Genomic DNA, 23,931 nt, shown 5'->3' with positions numbered 1-23,931 from the left:
ATTCCCATTCCTCATTCCCATTTCCCCATTCCCATTCCCCATTTTTTATTCCCCATTCCCCATTCCCCATTCCCCATTTTTTATTCCCCATTCCCCATTCCCCATTCCCATTCCCATTCCCATTTCCCCATTCCCCATTCCCCATTCCCCATTTTTTATTCCCCATTCCCCATTCCCCATTCCCCATTCCCCATTTCCCCATTCCCCATTCCCCATTCCCCATTCCCCATTCCCCATTCCCCATTCCCCATTTCCCCATTCCCATTCCCCATTCCCCATTTTTTATTCCCCATTCCCCATTCCCCATTCCCCATTCCCCATTTCCCCATTCCCCATTCCCATTCCCATCCCCATCCCCATTCCCATTCCCCATTTTTTATTCCCCATTCCCCATTCCCCATTCCCCATTCCCCATTTCCCCATTCCCCATTCCCCATTCCCCATTCCCCATTCCCCATTTCCCCATTCCCCATTTCCCCATTCCCATTCCCCATTCCCCATTTCCCCATTCCCATTCCCCATTCCCCATTCCCCATTCCCCATTCCCCATTCCCCATTCCCATTCCCATTCCCCATTTCCATTCCCCATTCCCCATTCCCCATTCCCATTCCCATTCCCCATTCCCCATTCCCCATTCCCCATTTCCCCATTCCCCATTCCCCATTTCCCTGCCTCTCCCACTATAATTAGGATCCTCCTCTCCCATCCCCACGCTGCTGAGCAAAACCCCTTTCATCCTCTCTCCCTCTCCCCTTTATAATTTTATTTTCCCCTCCCTGCAGCACATAAAGCTGTGCTGGGCTCTTTTGCATTTCTGAGTTGGTTCTGTTAATTGGAAGGAGGGTTAAGAATCTGCAAGGTCGTTTCAATCTCCATCTGACCTTCAGAGTAATCCTCTCTGCCAACACCAGAGCATGTCATTAAAATGAGGCCCCTCTTCCACATCCCGCCATCCCTTTATTCTCTCCTTGTGCACATTAATTGCTCATAAGTTGATTTGATCTCCCTATTCTGCAAGAAGTAAATTGCCCTCTTATTTCGCCATTTTCATCCTGTTTTCTTAATTAGGCCCTTCAGAATCTCTAGGGCCTCAGCCAGGGCCGCAGGCCTCATCCTGGGAATAAATTTTGATCTCAGCCTGATAAAGAGTGAGCAGAGCCCGAGCTGGAGGATGTCATTGGCTGCCCTCCCTCCCTGCCTGCTATTCTCCTGACATGAAAAGGCTATCAGTTTTTCTCTGTGTTAATATAGGAAATAATTCACACTTCAGGCGTTGTTCTCTATTTAGTGTTCACACTCCCTTGATAAATCAAATCAGAGATTTTTTTTTTAAATTTTTTTTCTCCCTTTTAATTCTTTTTTTTTTTTTGCGCCTTCCCCCCCCTGCAACACCTTCAGCCTCTTCTCACTCTTTTTTCCCCTCCTTCCCCTTTTAATAAAGTTTCCAAGATAAGCCCCTGTGATTTTCCAGCCTGGGAAGTCTAATTTAAGGTGGATTTTCTTGCTTTTTTTCTCCTCCTGTGTGTGTTTAACACCAGCACTGAGGGGAGTGGGAACCTGCCACGTGGCTTGGGATAAGTTCTGACAGCACACTTTAAAAGTAGTTTTTTTTTCCCCTTGCACTGAGCAGGAGAGTTCCCAAAACCTTCCAAAAACACCCAGAGGGTGTTTTGCAGAACCCTGAGGTGATGCTGATCCAGCCTCCAGCACAAAGAAGAAGCTGCCACGCTCCAGGATGTTGTAAATAAATATATTTTTAATGATTCTTCTTCCATTCCAGTTCATTCTTTTATACATTTATTTATAAAACAGTAGTAAAATTTTTTAATCAGAGCACAGTGCATTAAAAAAAAAAAAAAAAAAAAAAAAAAAACAAGAAAAACAAACAAAACTCCCAAAAAATATTAAAAAAAAAAAAGTAATTATAATCCACAACTGTTTACTCACAGCCAGGGGAGACATCTCGTGCTGGGCAGTGGCCAGGACACCCTAAAGCCACAAGAATCCCAATTTCCCGTGGATTTGCTGCCCTGGAGCAGCCCCAGCCCCTCTGGAGGGCACAGATCCGTGGCTGTCCCACAGCCCAGGTCCCCTGCTGGGGACAGTCCTCGTTCCAGGCACTGGTGGCAGCACACAAAGGGTGCCAAGGCCTCCTGTGAGCATCCCCAGAGCTGCAGCTCAGAGCCACTGGAGCCTTCTCTTCTCCAGGTGAGCACCTGCAGCCCCTCTGGTCACCTGGATAACACCTGGAGCCCCTCTGGTCACCTGGATAACATCTGGAGCCCCTCTGGTCACCTGGAGCCCCTCTGGTCACCTGGATAACACCTGGAGCCCCTCTGGTCACCTGGATAACACCTGGACTCTTCTCTGGTCACCTGGAGCCCCTTTCTGGTCACCTGGAGCCTCTCTGGTCACCTGGATAACACCTGGAGCCCCTCTGGTCACCTGGAGCTCTGAGATCACCTGGAGCCCCTCTCTGGTCACCTGCAGCCCCTCTGGTCACCTGGACTCCTCTCTGGTCACCTGGAGCTCCTCTGGTCACCTGGAGCCCCCCTCTGGTCACCTGGACTCCTCTCTGGTCACCTGGAGCCCCTTTCTGGTCACCTGGATAACACCTGGAGCCCCTCTGGTCACCTGGAGCCCCTTTCTGGTCACCTGGAGCCTCTCTGGTCACCTGGAGCCCTTCCCTGGTCACCTGGAGCCCCTCTGGTCACCTAGATAACACCTGGACTCTTCTCTGGTCACCTGGAGCCCCTCTCTGGTCACCTGGACTCTTCTCTGGTCACCTGGAGCCTCTCTGGTCACCTGGAGCCCCTTTCTGGTCACCTGGAGCCCCACTCTGGTCACCTGGAGCCCCTTTCTGGTCACCTGGACTCCTCTCTGGTCACCTGGAGCCCCCCTCTGGTCACCTGGAGCCCTTCCCTGGTCACCTGGAGCCCCTCTGGTCACCTGGATCTCCTCTGGTCACCTGGAGCCTCTCTGGTCACCTGGAGCTCCTCTCTGGTCACCCAGAGTCCCCTCAGGTCCCTCCCTGCTCCCTGCCCTGCTCCAACTCCTGCTCCTCCCTCTTCCTCCCCACCTTCTGCACTTCCCCACACCCTCACATCCCACAGGCTCCTCTCCAGGGCTGTCCCCCACCTCCAATCCCAAATTCTGGCATCTCTGTCCCCCCCAGGACACCCAGGTGCAGGATGGGGGGCACAGAGACCCCCAGCCCCACAGGGACAGCAGAGGGGACAATGGCCAAGGGCTCTCATTTCCTGTCCCTTAATAACCCCAGGGAGGATTTGGATTTTCCCTGTGCTCCCCTGCCCTTCCCAGCTCCCTCCAGCTGGACTGGGAGGTCAGGAGTGAGGCAGAGCCCAGCACAGAGCTGCAGAACAAACTGGTGACACTGGGAAGAGGAACAGCCCCCAAATTCCGAGCTGGGAGCAGCAGCTCAGGTTTGGCAGGCGGCACAAACCCTTCCCTGGTCACAGCCTGGACCTTCACAGCCACGTGGGGCAGGATTTCCAGGAAGCATCCCCCAAAAACAGAAGAGTAAAACCCTTTTATCCTGGCAGGAGGAGCTGGGGCAGAGACACCCCGAGGAGCTCAGGGTCACCTGGCAGCCTTGCCTGAGGTTTTGGGGTGGTGGGGGTGGCAGCAGGGGGGTGCTGGAGCATCAAACCCCCCATCCCACGAGTTCTGGGTACCTCCAACACCCACCTGAGCCAACACCCCGATGGGGCTGTGCTAATGAACACTAATTAACCCTCCTGTGACCACAGAGGCAGCGGGTGCTCCCAGGAAGGAGGAACTGGATGGGCTGGGGGAGACTCAGGAGGGGATGGAGGATCCCAGAGCAAGGCAAGGAGACACCAGAGCGGGCACAGAGCTCTCTCTGCTCCCGGGGGGAAGGGGCTGAGGCCAGCAGGGCTCTGCTGGAAGGCAAAGCAGCCGAGATCTCGGTGCCAGGCTGTGGGACCTGCAAAGCCAGGAAGGTCCATCCCCGCTCCTGGCAAGAAGAAGCTGCGAAAGACACGGTGGCACCCGAGCCCAGCCCCCGTTGCATAGAGAAAGGTGCTCCTGGGAAGGTTCAAGTGCAGGGCAGGACGGGCTCCTGGCACTGGCCCAGCCCATCACAGCATGTCCGTGTCCTCCATGCTGAAGCTGCTGCGGCGACTGCTGGCCTTGGAGGCCTCGGGGGACATGGCTGAGAACAAGGGGTCAGAGGCCAGGGGCAGCATGGTGTCCTGCATCAGCATCAAGTCCAGCTCCTTCTTGGACAGGGAGGGGAAGGAGGAGCTGTGCCCGGGCTCCAGGCTGTCGGGGAAGCCCTGGGAGCCGTCGTCGAAGCTGAGGCTGTGGCTGAAGTCCAGCTGGTGGAAGGGAGACTGGGGGGGCGCGGGCAGCGCCGGCTGAGCCTGAGACTCGGGGTCCTGGGGGGGCAGCAGCGGCTCCAGGCTCCCCTCATCCCCACTGGCCTCCTGCTTGACCACCTGCTGGGCCAGCTCGGCCACGTTGACGCCCGAGGGAGAGGAGGTGGGCAGCCCATGGACGCGTGCCTGCATCTCCAGCTCCTGCCAAGGGGACACAGAGGGGCTGTGATGGGGCTGTGACACCCAGGGCACGGCACAGGGACAGTCATGGAGGTGGCAGGGACTGAGAGGCTGTGCTGGGTTGATGTGAACAGAAATGTGGATCCTGTCCCAGTGCCCCTGATCTCCTGGCACACATTATCTGCTCATGGGCCATCTTTAAACCAGCTGGGCAATCATCTTTATCTTCCCACAGCCCATCCTCCCTCCAGGAGATATCTCCTGTTCATGGCCACTGAGTCCCAGGGCATGACTGATAAAATTCCATCATCCCATGGGAGATGCTCCAGCCAGGGGAGGAGCCAAGCCTTTCCTACCCAGATCAAAACTGAGATTTGGAACACCAGAGCAGCCTTTGCCACTGGATCTCAGAGGAAAGCCAGACCTTTCCACATCATCCCTGGAGCTTCAGAGGAAACTGCACCTTCTCCAGGAGCACTGCTCCAGCTGAACCACATCTGCCCCTGCAGGAGGATGCAGCCACCATTGAATGGGACTGTGCCAACACCCTGACTGACTGACGGGTGTCAGCTTGGATTCTGACTCTGGCAGGGTTTGGGATTGTTCTGTGTAATACTGCATTTCTATTTGAATTTTCCTAGTAAAGAACTGTTCTTCCTACTTCCCATGTCTTTGCCTGAGAGCCTCTTAATTTCCAAATGATAATAATTTGTAGGGAGGGGTTTACATTCTCCATTCCAAGAGAAGCTCCTGCCTTTATTGGCAGACACCTGTCATCCAAACCAGGACAAGCCCCCAGGGAAGATCCCTGGTGCTCCATGTGAAGCTGCAGTGAGCCTCAGACATCAGGTTTGTCTCAAGGCTTTTCTCCTGGTGATTTCTCAGCCAAAAAAAAAAAGGCAGGAGACGCTGTGAGCACACCCCAGGGGTGGACAGAGGCAGGAGGGAGCCCAGGGAAGCTCACCTGGATGCGGAGCAGCAGCTGCTTGTTGGTCATCTCCAGGCGCCTCGAGTGGTTCTCCAGGTCCCGGGACCTCTGCAGGTCCTTCTGCATCCGCTTGATGTAATCCACCGACGCCTTCAGGATCGTCCCCTTGTTCCAGCGCACGTCCCTGGCGCCCAGCAGGGGAAGAGACGGGGCTGGGTGCCAGTGCGGGCCACCAAAAACCTCCCAGTGATCCCAGTGCTCCCAGTGCTTCCAGTCATCCCAGTGACCCAGTGTTCCCAGTGTTCCCAATGTTCCCAGTGCTCCCATTAATCCCAGTGCTCCCAGTGACCTCAGCGTCCCCAGTGTTCCCAGTGCTCCCAGTGACCCCAGTGACCCCAGTGTTCCCAATGTTCCCAGTGTTCCCATTGATCCCAATGTTCCCAGTGACCCCAGTGTTCCCAGTGATCCCAGTGTTCCCAATGTTCCCAGTGTTCCCAGTGATCCCAATGTTCCCAGTGCTCCCAGTGACCCCAGTGCTCCCAGTGACCTCAGTGATCCCAATATTCCCAGTGCTTCCAGTGATCCCAGTGTTTCCAGTGACCCCAGTGTTCCCAATGTTCCCAGTGCTCCCAGTGTTCCCAGCGCTCCCAGTGCTCCCAGTGTCCCCAGTGCTCCCAGCGCTCCCAGTGCTCCCAGCGCTCCCAGTGACCCCAGTGTTCCCAGTGTTCCCAATGTTCCCAGTGTTCCCAGTGCTCCCAGCGCTCCCAGTGTCCCCAGTGCTCCCAGTGCTCCCAGTGTTCCCAGCGCTCCCAGCGCTCCCAGTGACCCCGCCCTGCAGCAGCCTGGGTACACACAGGTCGTTGGCTTTGGGGATCAGCATTCCCAGCTCCTTGATGCGGTCGTTGATGTTGAACCTTCGCCGCCTCTCGACTGTGGGTGAGAGCAGAGGGGTGGCAGTGAGGGAGCAGCAGGAGCAGGAAGGCTCTGTGTCCCTCCCTCGTGTCCCTCATGTCCCTCATGTCCCACATGTCCCTCAGGCCCCAGCCAGACCCTCTGGAATTGGACAGCTCAGGATGAAGCTCAGGAGCCCAGGGAAGGCTCTGTGTCCCTCCCTCATGTCCCTCAAGCCCCAGGGAGACCCTCTGGAATGGGGAGCTCAGGATGAAGCTCAGGAGCCAGCCCTGCTCCATCCCTGGCCCCAGGAGCACAGTGGGGTGTCTCCTGCACCCCATTTTGCTCCCTGAGGGTCAGCTGGGATGGGAAGGGGGACCCAGCTCAGTGAGGATGAAGTGATGGGGAAAGGCTGTGGGGTCAGGAGAGGCAGAGCTGCACTCACTCAGGTTGTGATTGTCTTTCTTCTGGCGCTCCTTGGCCAGGGCACGGCTCTCGGCGTCTGCAAGAGACCCACGGTGTCACCAGAAGGGACAAGAGCACCCCAGGCTGGCACTGCAGCCCTGCACCCCCATGGGGACAGGGCAGCCCCATTTCTGCCACTCTCTCTGGGGCCAGGACGTACCTGTGAGCTCTCTCTTCTGGGTGAGCTCGGCGGGGCAGGAGCTGCTGGTGACACCGACGAGCGACGCCGTCACCTGCGGGTCCCCACTGTAGACATTCATGTGGCTGCTGGACATGGGCAGCTGCAGGGCACAGGGGACAGCTGGGTGAGCTCCAGGCAGGGCTGGGCACAGGGATCACACCCAGCTGGGGTGGGAGTGCACAGCCTGGGCAGGTGAATTCTCCTCCCAGCAGCTTTTAGCAGAGTAGAAAATAAAACAGGACTTCAAAGGGCACAGCTGATCCCCTCCCATGGCCAACATCTAAAACAGGGCAGATGAATCCCATCTGGGCAGGGTGAGTCCCACTGCCCTGTGGATCTGACTGGGACACGCTGCTGCTCTGGGGGAGCTCCTGGCAGGGAAACCCCTCCTGGCTCTGCCATCTCCCCACCCTTGCTCCCTCCCCACGCCTCTCTGCTGCCTCTTAAGTGTTCCCAACTGTCCTCAAGGCGGAAAACAGCTGGAGAACTGATCCTTGTGGGTGCTGCTGTTTCCAGGGATGAGGCTGGCTTGGGCTGCCACCGTGGCACCGCTGTGGGGACGTGGCAGAATGTCCCCTCTGTGCCACCTGCAAGCACAAGGCCTGACCCCTTCCTGCCACCCCCCCACTCACCGTGTTGGGCATGTGCACTTCGGGGTTCATGTAGCCCAAAACATCATCCAGCCGCATGATGTCATCGATGACCTCATCGAACTGAAAGAGAAGAAAAAGCACAAGCTGCTCACGGGCTCCTGTGCCCATCAGCGTGTCCCCAGCACAGGTGACGCTCCCACCTCGCGCTCGGGGTTGGAGCCGATGTTGAGCATGGCCATGGGGCTGTTGGGGGCGCTGTTGCCCGCCGAGGAGGACAGGACGTGGCCGGGCCGGACGCCGGGGGACGCGGCCGGGGGCGGCTTCGGGGAGTGGCTGGCGGGGCTGACGTGGGCAGCGAACTTGTTCCCGTAGGTTTCCGACAGGTACGCCTGCACCTTCTTGTCCCGAGACTTCTGCAGGTGGTAGGTGGTGGGGTTCTCCAGGTAGGACTGCACCTGTGGGGACACAGCCCATCAGGGACCCCGTGGGTCAGCGGGATACAGGGGTGTCATAGAAATGTGGCCAGAAATGTGGATTCTGTCCCAGTGCCCCTGATCTCCTGGCACACATTATCTGCTCATGGGCCATCTTTAAACCAGCTGGGCAATCATCTTTATCTTCCCACAGCCCATCCTCCCTCCAGGAGATATCTCCTGTTCATGGCCACTGAGTCCCAGGGCATGACTGATAAAATTCCATCATCCCACTGGGAGATGCTCCAGCCAGGGGAGGAGCCAAGCCTTTCCTACCCAGATCAAAACTGAGATTTGGAACACCAGAGCAGCCTTTGCCACTGGATCCCAGAGGAAAGCCAGACCTTTGCACATCATCCCTGGAGCTTCAGAGGAAACTGCACCTTCTCCAGGAGCACTGCTCCAGCTGAACCACATCTGCCCCTGCAGGAGGATGCAGCCACCATTGAATGGGACTGTGCCAACACCCTGACTGACTGACGGGTGTCAGCTTGGATTCTGACTCTGGCAGGGGTTGGGATTGTTCTGTGTAATACTGCATTTCTATTTGAATTTTCCTGGTAAAGAACTGTTATTGCTAATTCCCATCTCTTTGCCTGAGAGCCCCTTAATTTCCAAATGATAATAATTTGTAGGGAGGGGGTTTACATTCTCCATTTCAAAGAGAGTCTTTTGCCTTTCTCAGCAGACACCACGGGGACACCACAGTACCTTGAGCACCTCTCCGGGCACGGGCGGCGGGGACTGGAAGTGGACGGGGGTGTTGATGGCGGGGCTGGAGGCCACGGGCATGCGCTGCTGCTGCATGTAGCTCATCATCATCTGCTGCTGCACCCGCTCCCGCTCCGCTTCCTGCTGCGCCTGCTGCTTCATCAGCTCCATCCGCAGCCCGATGCGGGACGCCATGGTGGCACGCAGCTCGCCTGCCAGGAGGACATGGTGTGTCACAGACAGCCTTGGACAGAGGGAAACTGAGGCACAGACACTCCCAGAGCAGCCACGCTGGTTTGTGATGATGTTCGCAGGGCTGGTCCCACCACCCAGCCTGGCTGTGAGACCCCCCCCCAGCTCCCTCCTTAGAGAAAACAGTGGTGAGAAAGTCAAAATGAACCCCAGGAACTCCAGAAAAGGAGAACTGCTGAGGATGAGGATGGAGAAGAGCACGGAGAGGGGTGAAACGAGGGTATAGCAGGAAGGGAACCCCGCAGCACGCACTCACCCGGGAGCCACTTCCCAAGCAGAACCCCCAGAGCGAGCCCGGCAGCGAAAGGGAAAGAGAAAGCGAGGAGAAGAGCGGGGAGAAAAGGCCGGCGGGTGCCAGGAGCCGGGGGAAGGTGGAACCCCCCGGGCCGGCCGGGCTCCCCGAACAAGGCGAGCTCTGTGCGGGGCCGGCACGCGAGCGCGGGGACGGGGGGGACCCGGCCCGGCACAGAGCGCCCCTTGTTCCCCCGGACAAAGGGGACGGAGGGCGGAGGGTGCCGGGGCTGCGGGAGCCGCCCCGAGCCTTCCCACGGCGCGGGGATGCGGGAGGCGCCGGAGCGCAGCATGGCCGGGAGGAGAAGGGAGAAGGAAGGAGGGGAAATCAGAGAAATCTGGAGGGTTTTGGTGTCGAAATGCAAGTGCAGAGGAGGAGGGGACACGGCCAGGGCCACCCAGAGCCGGTGCCACGCGCTGCCCGGAGGGGAAATTAAATCAAGGCAGCGCGATTCCGCAGCTCGAGAGCGGCGATTGAGCGGCCAGGGGAAGGGAATTAATTAGCCAGGGTGGCCCGGCCCCAGGGGGATGGGAGCCCGGGACAGCGATCCACCCGAGCTCCGTTAAGGGCGGTGTGCGAACAGCCTTGGAGGGAGGCACGGGCTGGGGAGGGACTGGGGTGAGAAACGGCAGAAACCTGGAAAAGACCCCAGTGAGGGGATGGAACAAGGCTGGATTAATGAGGAAACCCAAAGCTGATGGTTATGGGGGATGTAGAACCCCAAAGCAAGGCTGAATTAATGAGACCCAAAGCTGATGTTCATGGGGAACACAGAACACCAAAGCAAGGCTGAAATAAAGGGGAAACCCAAAGCTGATGCTCACAGGGGATGTAGAACCCCAAAGCAAGGCTGGAGTAATGAGGAGACCCAAGCTGATGCTCATGGGGGATGTAGAACCCCAAAGCAAGGCTGAATTAAGGGGGAAACCCAAAGCTGATGCTCATGGGGAACACAGAACCCCAAACCAAGACTGAATTAAGGGGGAAACCCAAAGCTGATGCTCATGGGGGATGCAGAACCCCAAACCAAGGCTGGATTAAGGGGGAAACCCAAAGCTGATGCTCATGGGGAACACAGAACCCCAAAGCAAGGCTGGATTAAAGGGGAAACCCAAAGCTGATGCTCATGGGGAACACAGAACACCAAACCAAGACTGAATTAAGGGGGAAACCCAAAGCTGATGCTCATGGGGAACACAGAACACCAAACCAAGACTGAATTAAGGGGGAAACCCAAAGGTGATGCTCATGGGGGATGTAGAACCCCAAACCAAGGCTGAATTAAGGGGGAAACCCAAAGCTGATGCTCATGGAGGATTCTGAACCCCAAACATGAAGGGAAGGGCGAGAGGCTTTTCTCAGGAAGGACTGGCACCCGTGGGTGTCACAGCAAAGCCACCCACAGCCCAGCACCCACTGAGCCCTGCTGGCCCACTGCCACCAGCCAGCCTGGCTGCAGAGAAAATGGGGGCGGGAGAGCCAAAACTTCCTGAGAGGAGCTGCAGAAGATGAGGATGAGGATGAGGATGAGGATGAGGATGAGGATGAGGATGAGGATGAGGATGAGGATGAGGATGAGGATGGGCAAGGGTGGCCAGGGCTTGGCTTGGTGAGGAGAGGAGAGGAGAGGGGGGTGGAAATTAGGTCAGGTTTTAAATAACCCCTTTGGTTCTGCTTGGCTTCTCCCCCACCCCCCAAAACGCTGAGCAGCTTCTGCTTTCACTCTGAGTCAGCACCGGCAGGGGGACAGGATGGGGACAGGATGGGGACAGGATGGGGACAGGATGGGGACAGGGGGCCCACGTCCCACCCTGGGGACACGTCCCACCCTCCCCTGACCCACAGGCCAGGCTGGAACATGGAATAAATATGGAATGGCAGCTCCATCCTGTTATTCCTGCAAGGGCAGCCAGTGGTTCTCCCACTGAGCCAGAGCCATCCCAGCTCCAGTGGGAGCCCCAGACTGGTCCCTGCTGGGAGAACCCAGCCCTGGAGGCTGCACCACCCACAGGAATCAGTTCTCCAGCTTTTTCTCCCCCCCTCGAGGACAGCTGGGAATCCTTTTAAAAAGCTGGAGAGGCAGGAGAGAGGCGTGGGGAGGGGAGACAGAAAAATCAGGAGAGGTTTGATGGTGAGCAGGGAGGCACAACAGTGGTGGGAGGCCTGGAGTTTGGGAAGGGGATGGAGGGGTGGAGAGGGAGGGAAAATCTGATTTTCCTGATTTTTCAGGGCTGATTTCCTGCGTCTCCAAGCCCAACTCTGCTTTCCCTGAGCAGAGGAACTGCTCCTTCAGCTCCCCCAGCCCCACAGCAGGACCAGAGCCAGGGAATGCATCTCCCTCCCAGACACCCCCGAGCTGCTCAGCAGCACGGTTATTTCTGGGTATTTCTGGTTATTTCTGGGTGCTCCTGGCCCTGCCTGGCTTTCCCTCTGCGGGTGTTATTTCAGCAAGGACCCAACGTCCCGGAGTGGCACTCGGGGGTGGAGGATCCCCAGAGCTGTCCCCACCCTCCCTCAGCGCCCCCAGGGCTGCACACAAGGCTGAGCTGTCCCTCTGTCCCTCTGTCCCTCTGTCCCTCTGTCCCTCTGTCCCTCAGCCCTGCGGTGACAGCCGCTGGAGGGACATCGGGTGCTGCTGGGGACAGAGGTGACAGAGCCACCTGAAGGGACACAACACCTGGGACAGCCACACCAGCGCCCCCAGGCTCAGGTGTGGGGGGAGAAATCCAAGCTGCCAGCAGGAGTTTTCCAGATTTAGCCCCCTGGGATCGAGTTACCCTCCCGGGGGAGGTGGCACTGAGCGCTGCCAGGCACGGCCACGGCGGGTGGCACACACCTCCTGCCCCCCCTGCCCAGCTGAGAACCCCCAAATCCACTGCACGAGCCCCCACTGCCCTCCTGTGGTTCATTTTCTGGTCGATTGTGGCCGTTTATGAGTGGAAAAATCAATCAGCAGCTCCGGGAAAGGAGGGGGGACCCCCAGGAAAAGGTGGGGGACAGGGCAGGGACTGTGCACCCACCCAAAATCTCACAGGGACCCCCAGGAACAGGAAGGGGGCAGAGCAGGGACTGTGCACCCACCCAAAATCTCACAGGGACCCCCAGGAAAAAGTGGGGGACAGGGCAGGGACTGTGCACCCACCCAAAAATCTCACAGAGACCCCCAGGAAAAAGTGGGGGACAGGGCAGGGACTGTGCACCCACCCAAAAATCTCACAGGGACCCCCAGGGAAAGGAGGGGGAGCAGAGCAGGGACTGTGAACCCACCCCAAACCCTGCAGAGACCCCCAGGGAAAGGTGGGGGGACAGGGCAGGGACTGTGCACCCACCCAAAATCTCACAGGGACCCCCAGGGAAAGGAGGGGGACAGGGCAGGGACTGTGCACCCCAAACCCTGCACTGGTCTGGGAACTGAGGGGCAGCCAAAGGGAAAAGGAGAAGAAAGAAGTGAAAACAGCCTCAGTGCTCGCCACCAGCCAGCCCAGCCTTCCCTTCCTTCCTTCCTTCCTTCCTTCCTTCCTTGTTTTTCATTTTCAAACACCAGGGGTGGGGAGGGAGCACAAGGGACCCCAGCCCAGGCAGGCACAGCTGGGCCCAGGCAGCCCCAAAAAATGGATTTGTACCGATGTCACCGAGCTGTCACCTCACCCCACACCCACAAAGCCACCCCATGTGTGCCACCAGGTCACAGAAAGTTTGGGGACCCTGCAGGTGCCACCAGGTCACAGAAAGTTTGGGGGAGCCTGAAGGTGCCACCAGGTCACAGAAAGTTTGGGGGACCCTGAAGATGCCACCAGGTCACAGAGGGTTTGGGGACCTTGCAGGTGCCACCAGGTCACAGAAAGTTTGGGGGACCCTGAAGATGCCACCAGGTCACAGAGGGTTTGGGGACCTTGCAGGTGCCACCAGGTCACAGAAAGTTTGGGGACCCTGCAGGTGCCACCAGGTCACAGAAAGTTTGGGGGACCCTGAAGATGCCACCAGGTCACAGAAAGTTTGGGGACCCTGCAGGTGCCACCAGGTCACAGCTCCCCCTCCCTCCAGCCCCATGTTCCTCATTTTCAGCAGCCACGTGGGCTGCAGGGGGTGGGGGGAAGTTGCAAAAAACAAAAAAAAAAAAAAAAGAAATACCAAAAAACCCTCCAAAGCTGCTTGTTTTTGTCACTGCAGCACAGGAGGGAGCAGCAGGGCTGAGAAAAAGGGTGGAAAAATTGATGCAGCCACAGGGACAGGAGCCAGGGCTGGGTGTGTCCCCTGGGGGTGCAGGGACACCTCTGTAAATGCAGAGAGGCAGAAGCTGTCCCTTGTGTCCCTTGTCACTGCAGGGATGTGGCACACAGGGATCCCTCGCCCTCCCTGAGCCCAGGGTGGGTGCAGAGCCACTTCCAGAAAAGACAAAGTTTAGGGAGGTGACAGGAAAGATGGAGAGAGAAAAGTCATCCCACGTTTGAATGGCTGCAGGCTGCCAGAGGGGAGGGGCAGATGGATTCTGGGGTGGAATTGTTCCCTGTCAGGGTGTGGGGAGCAGGGATGGAATTCCCAGAGATCCTGGCAGTGCCCAGGGCCAGGCTGGAGCCCCTGGGGCTCCTTCCATCCAGGAATGGAGCAGAATTCAGAACCATCCTGGCCCCATCCAGAGCCCCCTTCCCACCCAGGACTGGGGCAGAATTCCTGTGATTCCCCATTCCTGATGGCTCTCCCAGCCCATACAGAGGCTCCTTCCCACCCAGGATTTGGGCAGAATTCAGAACCATCCCAGCCCCATTCTGAGGATCCTTCCCACCCAGGAGTGGGGCAGAATTCCTGGGAACCATCTCAGCCCTATCCAGAGGCTCCTTCCCACCCAGGAGTGTTTGGGGCAGAATTCCTGGGAACCATCCCAGCCCCATCCAGAGGCTCCTTCCCACCCAGGAATGGGGCAGAATTCCTGTGATTCCCCATTCCTGATGGCTCTCCCAGCCCATCCCAAGCCTCCTTCCCACCCAGGAGTGGATCAGGGACCCTGGGATCTCTGAGAACCGTCCCAGCCCCATTCTGAGGCTCCTTCCCACCCAGGAATGGGGCAGAATTCAGAACCATCCCAGCCCCATTCTGAGGATCCTTCCCACCCAGGAATGGGGCAGAATTCAGAACCATCCCAGCCCCTTCCCACCCAGGAGTGTTTGGGGCAGAATTCCTCTGATTCCCCATTCCTGATGGCCCTCCCAGCCCATCCAGAGGCTCCTTCTCATACAGGAGTGGATCAGAGATCCTGGGATCCCTGGGAACCATCCCAGCCCCATTCTGAGGCTCCTTCCCACCCAGGAATGGGGCAGAATTCAGAACCATCCCAGCCCCTTCCCACTCAGGAGTGTTTGGGGCAGAATTCCTGTGATTCCCCATTCCTGATGGCTCCTTCCCTGCAGCCTGGGAGGCACTGGGAGCACAGGAGGGGCTTGGCAGAGCCAGCCCGGGGTCAGTTGACAGCACAGAGGGGCTGAGTCACCAGCTCTGTTTTTAGCCCCGGCATCTCAGCAACGTGCAGCAGGACGCTGTTAACAGGGGCTGGGTCAGAGGCCAAATGTTTTCCCTGCCCTGCGTTAAACACCGAGCCTGGAAAAGGCTGAGGGGGAAAAAAAAAAAAAAAAAAAACATTCCCAGGGCTGGCCCCAAACAGCCAGGTAAGCCTGGCCCAGCCAGGAGGGGTCAGGGAGAAGCATCAGGGCCTGATTGTCACATGTCACTGAATTTATAGGGTCATAAAAACCCCCAGGTAATGCCAGGAGAGCCCAGCTGGGCGTGGCAGACATTAAGGGGTTAATAATATACACACTGCCTTGCTCAGGTGTCTCTCCAGCCCAAAAAAATCTCTTTTTCACCCCCAAAATACCCACCCAAAAATCACAGTAAGGGGAAGGTTTGGGTGCAGGGTGAGACAGGGGGACCCCCCAATTTTGGGGGCCTGACCCTCCAAAACTGGGCAGGAGCTGCAGAGCCCTGATTGAAACATCACTGTCCAACTGGGAATTCACAGCCCCTGCCCCCTCCACAGCAATTAAAAATAAAAGTGTGAACAGGCAGGAGGATGGGCTGAGCCACCACCCCGTTAATCGGGACACAGGAGGGACCGCGGTGACCTTGGAGGGGACAGGCAGGCTCCAGGTCCTGCTCCACACCCCGGGAAAAGGGAAGGGCAGCCCCGAAGGAAAAGCCCGGCTCGGGGTCACTGCGGGAGATTTGGGTGTCGGCTTTTTGAAATAAATGAGCAATCGGGGGGAATGGCAGGATGAAACATCCCGGCTCCCAGCTGGGATCAGACACCGCTGCAGGCGGCTGGGACTGCACTGCCACCCGCCCCAAAATCCTAGAAAGCATCCCAGAAAAAGGGGAGAAACCAGCCCAGAAACTGGGGAGAAATCATCTCAGAAAGTGGGGAGAAAGCATCTCTCAAACTGGGGAGAAATCATCCCAGAAAGTGGGAAAAAGAATCCCAGAAAGTGGAGAGAAAGCATCCCAGAAATTGGGGAGAAAAAAAAAATCTCAGAAACTGGGGAGAAAACATCTCCAGAAGTGAGAAGAAATCATCCCAAAAAGTGGGAAGAAAGCATCCCAGAAAGTGGGAAGAAAGCATCCCAGAAAGTGGGGGAAAACATCCCAGAAAGGGGGGATAAAGAATCACAGAAATTGGGGAGAAATCATCCCAGAAAGGGAGGATAAACCATCCCAGAAAGTGGGGAGAAAACATCTCAGAAACTGGAGAGAAAGCATCCCAGAAAGAGGGGAAAAGAATCTTAGAAAGTGGGGAGAAAACATCCTAGAAAGAGGGGAAAAGCATCCCAGAAATGGGGGAGAAAACATCCTAGAAAATGGGGAGGAACCATCCCAGAAAGGGAGGATAAACCATCCCAGAAATTGGGGAGAAAAAAAAAAATCTCAGAAACTGGGGAGAAAACATCTCCAGAAGTGAGAAGAAATCATCCCAAAAAGTGGGAAGAAAGCATCCCAGAAAGGGGGGAGAAAACGTCTCAGAAATTGGGGATAAAGCACCCTAGAAAGCGGGATAAAGAATCCTAGAAAGTGAGGAAAAATCATTCCAGAAAGGGGGAAAAAGCACCTCAGAAATGGGGGAGAAAACATCTCAGAAACTGGGGAGGAACCATCCCAGAAAGGGAGGATAAACCATCCCAGAAATTGGGGAGGAAGCATCCCAGAAAGAGGGGAAAAGAATCCTAGAAATGGCGGTGGGAAACATCCTAGAAAGGGGGGAAAAGCATCCCAGAAATGGGGGAGAAAACATCTCAGAAAATGGGGAGGAACCATCCTAGAAAATGGGGAGAAAACATCCCAGAAATCTGAGGAAAAGAATCCGGGAGAAAGTGAGGAGGAACCATCGCAGAAAGGAAGGATAAACCAGAAAATTTTTTTTTTTTTTTTTTTTTTTTTTTTGCAAACCCAGCCCCGGATCTCCCCATCCCCAAGCTGACGGTGCCACCAGCACAAGGTGACAGCGGCCACGCGCTGTCCCCTCCCATCGCCTCCCTCCCGGAGCCCCAGCTGCTGCAAGGAGATGATATTTATAAACCCACCAGCCCTGGGGCTCGGTGCAGGCAGAGCTGGTGGAACCAGCACCGACAAACCCCGCAATAACCAAATGGGGGACAGTCCCCTGCCCTGCCCTCCCAGAGCCAGGGCAGCACCTCCCGTGCCCTCTTACCCGCTCCCAGCGCCGCTCTCAGCTCTGCCCTCCTTCCTGCCAGGCTCAGCCCGGCTCTTTCCTGCTCCCTGAAGGTCACACCGGTCCCTGGGAGCCCCCGCTGCCAGCCCAGCCCCTGGCACGGTGCCACCTCTCCTGGGCACCTTGTGCTGCTTGGACCCGTGCAGGAGCCCTGAGGTTTCCCCGGCTTTTTTTTCTTTTTTTTTTTTTTTAGGATTTTTCCTTTGCCCACCCCGTTTTTCCCCCCACCCCAAGCTGGCAGGCAGCTCCCACCTCCCCTTGGCACACCTGCAGCCCCCTCCTCATCTCCTCCAGAATATCCCCAGCCTTGTGTGGCTGCCCCAAAACCCCGAGGGCACAGGCTGGGCAGGAGCCAGCGCTGCTGCCCTCGCTCGCCCCTGAGGCTCCAAGAGGTTTCAGGTTCATCCGGAATTTGCACCCATTTAACCAAAGGAGGCAGAGCTCAGGGTGTGGGGAGGAAAGGTAACAAAACCCCGGGGGCAATTCCTAGAAGAGGCTTTAAAGGGAAGCTGGCACAACCTGTGGGGCACTGGGAGACCTTGAACGCACCCACGGTGCCCATCCCAGGGCTCCTGCTCTGGCTCTGCAGCACTCACCTCCCCAAAAACACCCCAAAAACCGCCCCTGGGCCTCCAGAGATGGAGCATCCCCCATTCCTGATTTTCTCAGGAATGAGAAAAGGGGAGGAGCAGCACCCAGAGCTCATCCTGGAGCACAGGGCTCCTGCATTCCTGGGAATTCCATCGCAGGGAATTCGGTGCAGGTGAATCCGCATGGAAAATTTGCTCCAAGCACGAGACAAGTGCCAGGAGGAGGGACACGAACTTGGAATGGGACAGGGAAGAACCATCAGGGCTCCTCCTGGATTTGCCAGAGGGAAAAAAGATGAGCACGTAATCCTTGTGAGATCAGGGAGAGATCACCCCTTCCAACCTCCCAAACATCACAGCACAACGACCAGGGAACCACACCGGGATGACACAGCTGGAAAAGTTCACGGACGTGGTGCCACCACGAGAAGGGAGGTGACAGCACACCTGGCACCTCCGAGCACTCTGCTCCTTTTTGGGGTGTCAAACACCCAGTGCTGGCTCCCCAGGATCCCCCTGGGATCCCTCACAGCAAAGAGGGGAAGTTGTCATGGGGCAGGCACCAGCAGCACGGCTGCCACTGATGCTGCTGCCACAGGGACGTGAGGTGGCACTGCCACGGGGATGTGTGGTGGCACTGCCATAGCAATGTGTGGTGGCACTGCCACAGGGATGTGTGGTGGCACTGCCACGGGGATGTGTGGTGGCACTGCCACAGGGACACATGGTGGCACTGCCACAGAGACATGTGGTGGCACTGCCACAGGGATATTTGGTGGCACTGCCATAGCAATGTGTGGTGGCACTGCCACAGGGATGTGTGGTGGCACTGCCATAGCAATGTGAGGTGGCACTGCCATAGCAATGTGAGGTGGCACTGCCACAGGGATATTTGGTGGCACTGCCATAGCAATGTGTGGTGGCACTGCCACAGGGATGTGTGGTGGCACTGCCACGGGGATGTGTGGTGGCACTGCCACAGGGACACATGGTGGCACTGCCACAGAGACATGTGGTGGCACTGCCATAGCAATGTGTGGTGGCACTGCCACGGGGATGTGTGGTGGCACTGCCATAGCAATGTGAGGTGGCACTGCCACAGGGATGTGAGGTGGCACTGCCACAGGGATGTGTGGTGGCACTGCCATAGCAATGTGTGGTGGCACTGCCACGGGGATGTGTGGTGGCACTGCCATAGCAATGTGAGGTGGCACTGCCATAGCAATGTGTGGTGGCACTGCCACAGGGATGTGTGGTGGCACTGCCACAGGGATATTTGGTGGCACTGCCATAGCAATGTGAGGTGGCACTGCCACAGGGATGTGAGGTGGCACTGCCACAGGGATGTGTGGTGGCACTGCCACGGGGATGTGTGGTGGCACTGCCATAGCAATGTGAGGTGGCACTGCCACAGGGATGTGTGGTGGCACTGCCACGGGGATGTGAGGTGGCACTGCCACAGGGACATTTGGTGGCACTGCCACAGGGACACATGGTGGCACTGCCATAGCAATGTGTGGTGGCACTGCCACAGGGACATGTGGTGGCACTGCCACAGGGATGTGAGGTGGCACTGCCATAGCAATGTGAGGTGGCACTGCCATAGCAATGTGTGGTGGCACTGCCACAGGGACATGTGGTGGCACTGCCACAGGGACGTGTGGTGGCACTGCCACAGGGATGTGTGGTGGCACTGCCACAGGGACGTGTGGTGGCACTACCACAGGGATGTGTGGTGGCACTGTCATAGCAATGTGAGGTGGCACTGCCACAGGGACACATGGTGGCACTGCCATAGCAATGTGTGGTGGCACTGCCACAGGGACATGTGGTGGCACTGCCATAGCAATGTGTGGTGGCACTGCCACAGGGATGTGAGGTGGCACTGCCACAGGGATGTGTGGTGGCACTGCCACAGGGATGTGTGGTGGCACTGCCACAGGGACATTTGGTGGCACTGCCACAGGGACATGTGGTGGCACTGCCCCACGCCCAGGACACCGCTGCTTCCCCCCGGCCACTTCCTCTTTGTCGGGGATTTGGGATAACCCCACACGGGGCAGTTACAAAACAGCAAGCCCAGCTTGAGGTGCCCTCTAAAACCACCCCAAAAAATTCCAGACGGGAGTTTTTGTCCCCACAGAGGGGACAGGGATGTGGCAGCTCCATCCTTGCTCCCCATTCCAGCACTCCACAAACTGGGAGGAGCCAGAGGATGTTTTTACCTTCAGCACTGTGGATTTTTTTGGGGGGGACACCCCTCCCCAGCCCCTTTCCCTGTTTGCTGTGCTGCTCTGGCCACCCCACCCTGCACCCTGGGAATGTCCCCCTCGCTCTGGTGACACACCACATCATCCCAGGGGGCTCTTCCAGGAAATCAGGGATCCCAGGGCAGGGCAGGGGGGGCCGGGAGCGCACACGTGCCGCACACCCAGCGCTGTGAAGCGTGGAAAAAGCAATAAAACCCCTGGCTGGGACCGCAGCTCCATCCCAAACACCCGGATGCTGGATGGCCCCGCTGCAGCCAGCTCCACCCCGGAGCGGTTTCCTCCCGATAAGGGCGGCATCCCTCGGAAAACATCCTCGGAAAACACGCGTGGCCGGCATCCCTCGGAAAACAGCCTCGGAAAACACGCGTGGCCGGCATCCCTCGGAAAACATCCCCGGAAAACACGCGTGGCCGGCATCCCTCGGATAACATCCTCGGAAAACACGCGTGGCCGGCATCCCTCGGATAAAATCCTCGGAAAACACGCGTGGCCGGCATCCCTCGGATAAAATCCTCGGAAAACACGCGTGGCCAGCATCCCTCGGGAACAGAGCCCTCAGCATCCCTCCAAAAACACCGGGCTCCCCTCCACGTGCTGCCCAGACCCTCCACCACCACCACCCCCGCCCCAAAATGGGTGACCCCCACCTCCAGCCGCCCCAATCCCAAATTCCCAGCGCTCTCCCAGTACGGTTTTCCACCTCCCGCAGCAGGTGAGCGGGAGCAGGCTGGGAGAAACCAGCTCCATTCCGGAGCAGCCGTGCATGAAGCCAGGCAAACATGGCAGGGAAGTACAGAGAAAAAGGAGGGGGGGAAAAGAAAAAATAACCCCCCCAAAGGCTCCCTTCGCTGCCGGCCGGACTGTGTTATATAAAAAACACCAACTCCCCCCGTGCCCCAAGGGCTGGGAACACGCCGGGATTCCTGGAAACGGGCCCTGCTTTCCCCGGACTCGCACCGGCTTATTTATTTATCTTACAACAGCACAATAACCACCAGATTTTATTCGTGTTTCTGCCTTTTTTTTTTTTTTTTTTCGGTTTTTTGTTGTTGGTTTTTTTTTGTTTTTTTTTTTTTTTTAAGGAAATTTCCCCCATCATCTGACTGCTCGAAGCTCTGGGGGCTGCGTAATCCTTTCCTGCCTCGCAGTTAATTCATGAATATAATTAATCGGCGGATGGAGGTTTGGGGAAACCCCTCTGTGCCCCCCCAAAATTCCCCGAGAGGGAAGAGGGGGGACACTCTGTGTGTTCTCTTGGTGGCCCCCTAAAAGCCGTGTGACACGAGGTATCCCAACTTTTCCCATCTTTTCAGACCCCAAAAGGGGATCCCACTTTGTGTCCCCCAAACCGGGGGGTGCCCGGGTGTCCCGGAGCATCCGTGCCTCAGTTTCCCCACGCGTGTTCGGGGGGATTCCCCACGGGAAAGGCGACCCGGGCAGGTTCCCCCCGAGCTGCCGGGGGTCTGGAGCGCCGGATTTTGGGAGGGGGCACCGGGATGAGCTGCTGGAGACCCCCAAAAACCCCGCAGCACCAGGGCTGGAGCCTCCCTGGGGCCGCTGCCGGGGGCGAGGGGAGCCACGGGGGGGGCGTATTATTTACAGCAAAATAAGGGGAAAAAACAGCAACTACGAGTTCAGAGCGGCCCGGGATGGCGCAGGACGGCGGGGAGCACCCCAAGACCCCCACAGCACCCCACAGGGTGGGTTCCGAGCAGATCGCCCCCTCCCCGGGACCCCCGGACCCCTGAACTCACCCGTGGGGAACGGCGAGGAAACGAAGCGGTTCGGCTGCACTCGGCCTCGTTCGGCTGCGCTCGGCCCGGCTCGGTTCGGCTGCTCGGCTCAGTTAGGCTGCGCTCGGCCTCGCTCGGCTGCGCTCGGCCCGGCTCGGTTCGGCTGCTCGGCCCGGTTCGGCTCTGTACGGCTGTACTCGGGTCGGTTCGGCCTCACTCGTCTCCGCTCGGCCCGGCTCGGTTCGGCTCCTCAGCTCGGTTCGGCTGCGCTCGGCCTCACTCGGCTGCGTTCGGCCCGGCTCTGTTCGGCTCCTCGGCTCAGTTCGGCCTCACTCGGCTGCGCTCGGCCCGGCTCGGTTCCTCTCCTCGGCTCAGTCCAGCTCAGTTCGGCCCCGCTCGGCTCGGTTCGGCTGCGCTCGGTTCCTCTCCTCGGCTCGGTTCGGCTCGGTTCGGCTCGGTTCGGCTCGGTTCGGCTCGGTTCGGCTCGGTTCGGTCGGGCTGCTCGGCTGCTCTGGGCGCAGTCCGGCCCGGCTGGGCTCGGCTCGGCCCGGCTCGGCCCCGTGCCGAGGGAGGGCAGCAGCAGCGCCCGCCCGGCCCGGCGCGGCCCGTTCCGCTGCCCTCGCTCCGCTCCGCCGGCCCCGGGCACGCCGGGAGCTGCAGTCCGCGCCTGCCGGGACTTGTAGTCCCCGCCCGGCCGCGGCAGGAGCCGGGGCTTGGTGCTTTCCTTCCTTGAAATGGGGGGTTCCTCCCCAAAAATGCTTTTGTTTCTCTTCTAAAATGAGTGTTTCCAGCTCAAAAACGGGTCGGGAGGGGAGGGATGGGGTGGGAGGTGAAGGCAGCGCTGTGTTTGGCTTGTGCAGTCCTGTGAACCAGGATCGTGCTTTGCTTTTCATCAGGGACACAGGGGGATCGTAGAGCTCCTTGCACCGGGATCCTGCATCCCCTTGGGCCGGGATCACACAGGGATCATGGAGCTCCTTGCACCAGGATCCTGCATCCCCTTGGGCCGGGATCACAGGGGGATCCTGCATCCCTTTGGACTGGGATCACACAGGAATCCTGCATCCCTTTGGACTGGGATCACAGGGGCATCCTGCATCCCTTTGGACTGGGATCACAGGGGCATCCTGCATCCCTTTGGACTGGGATCACAGGGGGATCCTGCATCCCTTTGGACTGGGATCACACAGGGATCCTGCATCCCTTTGGACCGGGATCACAGGGAGATCCTGCATCCCTTTGGACCGGGATCACACAGGGATCCTGCATCCCTTTGGACTGGGATCACACATGGATCCTTCATCCCTTTGAACTGGGATCACACAGGGATCCTGCATCCCTTTGGACTGGGATCACACAGGAATCCTGCATCCCTTTGGACTGGGATCACAGGGGGATCCTGCATCCCTTTGGACCGGGATCACAGGAGGATCCTGCATCCCTTTGGACTGGGATCACACGGAGATCCTGCATCCCTTTGGACCGGGATCACACAGGGATCCTGCATCCCTTTGGACTGGGATCACAGGGGGATCCTGCATCCCTTTGGACCGGGATCACAGGGGGATCCTGCATCCCTTTGCACCAGGGTCCTGCAGCTCCTTGCACCAGGGTCCTGCTGCTGGTTGTGGCCATGGGGGGGGAGCAATGACCTCGAGGCATGGGGGGCTTTGTCCCCTCCCTGCAGGACTCTCGGGGTCGGGGCTGTGCCAGGAGATTTGGGGTGAGATGAATTTGGAGCAGGGGGCAGCAGCAGGAGGGGGCAGTGGGGACCCTGCCCAGCTGCAGCCAGGACACCCCATGGCACCTCAAGCCCCAGGTGACACTGTCACCTCCCTGCCCGTGGCCACAGGATGGAGTTTCAGTGGCCAGGATCATCCTGCTGGCAGATTTGGCTGGAAACAGCAGATTTTTGGGTGTCCTGCATCTCCTGAGCATCACCCACGCTGGACCTCAAGGACAGGCTCAGGTCATTCCTGGGCACCCTGCACCATCCCAGTCCACCTGACCCTGCATCCAGCAGCTCCTCCTGGGGCCATCCACACATCCCAAACCTCAAATCCCTCCTCCCTGCCCTCCTTGGAGGCTGCAGCCATGAGTTTTACCCCTGGAGAAAAACCCCAGGGTGTTTTCCTCAGCCTAAGCGTCTTTGCATGACACTTGATTTAATCCCTCATTTATTTGCAAATACACGTGGGCAAGTCCCCCTTGGGAAAAAAAAAAATTAAAAAAAAAAAACCCAAGGAACCTGGAGCTGTTCACACACAGCTCCTCCTGCTCCAAACTGGTTCCTGAA

At 58.0% G+C, this 23,931-nt stretch overlaps 2 protein-coding genes across 13 annotated transcripts; both read right to left on the bottom strand.

The window, feature by feature from the left end:
- Positions 1 to 1,770: 1,770 nt before the first annotated feature.
- LOC130263724 (uncharacterized) lies at positions 1,771 to 3,258 on the bottom strand. Of its 12 annotated transcripts, none has more exons than XM_056511458.1 (6): positions 2,970 to 3,258; positions 2,747 to 2,910; positions 2,511 to 2,696; positions 2,417 to 2,452; positions 2,316 to 2,376; positions 1,771 to 2,266 (listed from the first exon to the last, which is right to left on the bottom strand). In XM_056511458.1, exons 1-6 carry the CDS (start codon positions 3,256 to 3,258, stop codon positions 1,941 to 1,943), a joined length of 1,062 nt encoding a protein of 353 aa, XP_056367433.1. In that variant the 3' UTR covers positions 1,771 to 1,940. The 12 variants fall into 12 exon arrangements, 7 of the variants coding, with proteins under 7 accessions (XP_056367433.1, XP_056367435.1, XP_056367436.1 ...); XM_056511460.1 differs by having other exon boundaries at positions 2,316 to 2,356; positions 2,398 to 2,446; positions 2,606 to 2,696; XM_056511461.1 differs by having other exon boundaries at positions 2,316 to 2,356; positions 2,428 to 2,446; positions 2,606 to 2,696.
- Positions 3,259 to 4,111: 853 nt separating this feature from the next.
- Positions 4,112 to 22,077, bottom strand: TFEB (transcription factor EB). Its single transcript, XM_056511454.1, has 9 exons — positions 21,657 to 22,077; positions 8,785 to 8,996; positions 7,801 to 8,055; positions 7,640 to 7,720; positions 6,987 to 7,107; positions 6,807 to 6,863; positions 6,325 to 6,400; positions 5,507 to 5,654; positions 4,112 to 4,563 (listed from the first exon to the last, which is right to left on the bottom strand). Exons 2-9 carry the CDS (start codon positions 8,977 to 8,979, stop codon positions 4,123 to 4,125), a joined length of 1,374 nt encoding a protein of 457 aa, XP_056367429.1. The 5' UTR covers positions 8,980 to 8,996; positions 21,657 to 22,077; the 3' UTR covers positions 4,112 to 4,122.
- Between the last annotated feature and the right edge of the window lie 1,854 nt (positions 22,078 to 23,931).

This window comes from Oenanthe melanoleuca, chromosome 26, assembly GCF_029582105.1.
Source record: "Oenanthe melanoleuca isolate GR-GAL-2019-014 chromosome 26, OMel1.0, whole genome shotgun sequence".
Lineage (NCBI taxonomy): Eukaryota > Metazoa > Chordata > Aves > Passeriformes > Muscicapidae > Oenanthe > Oenanthe melanoleuca.
The sequence above is the reverse complement of the archived record's forward strand: the minus strand, read 5'-3'. Positions and strand labels throughout refer to the sequence as shown.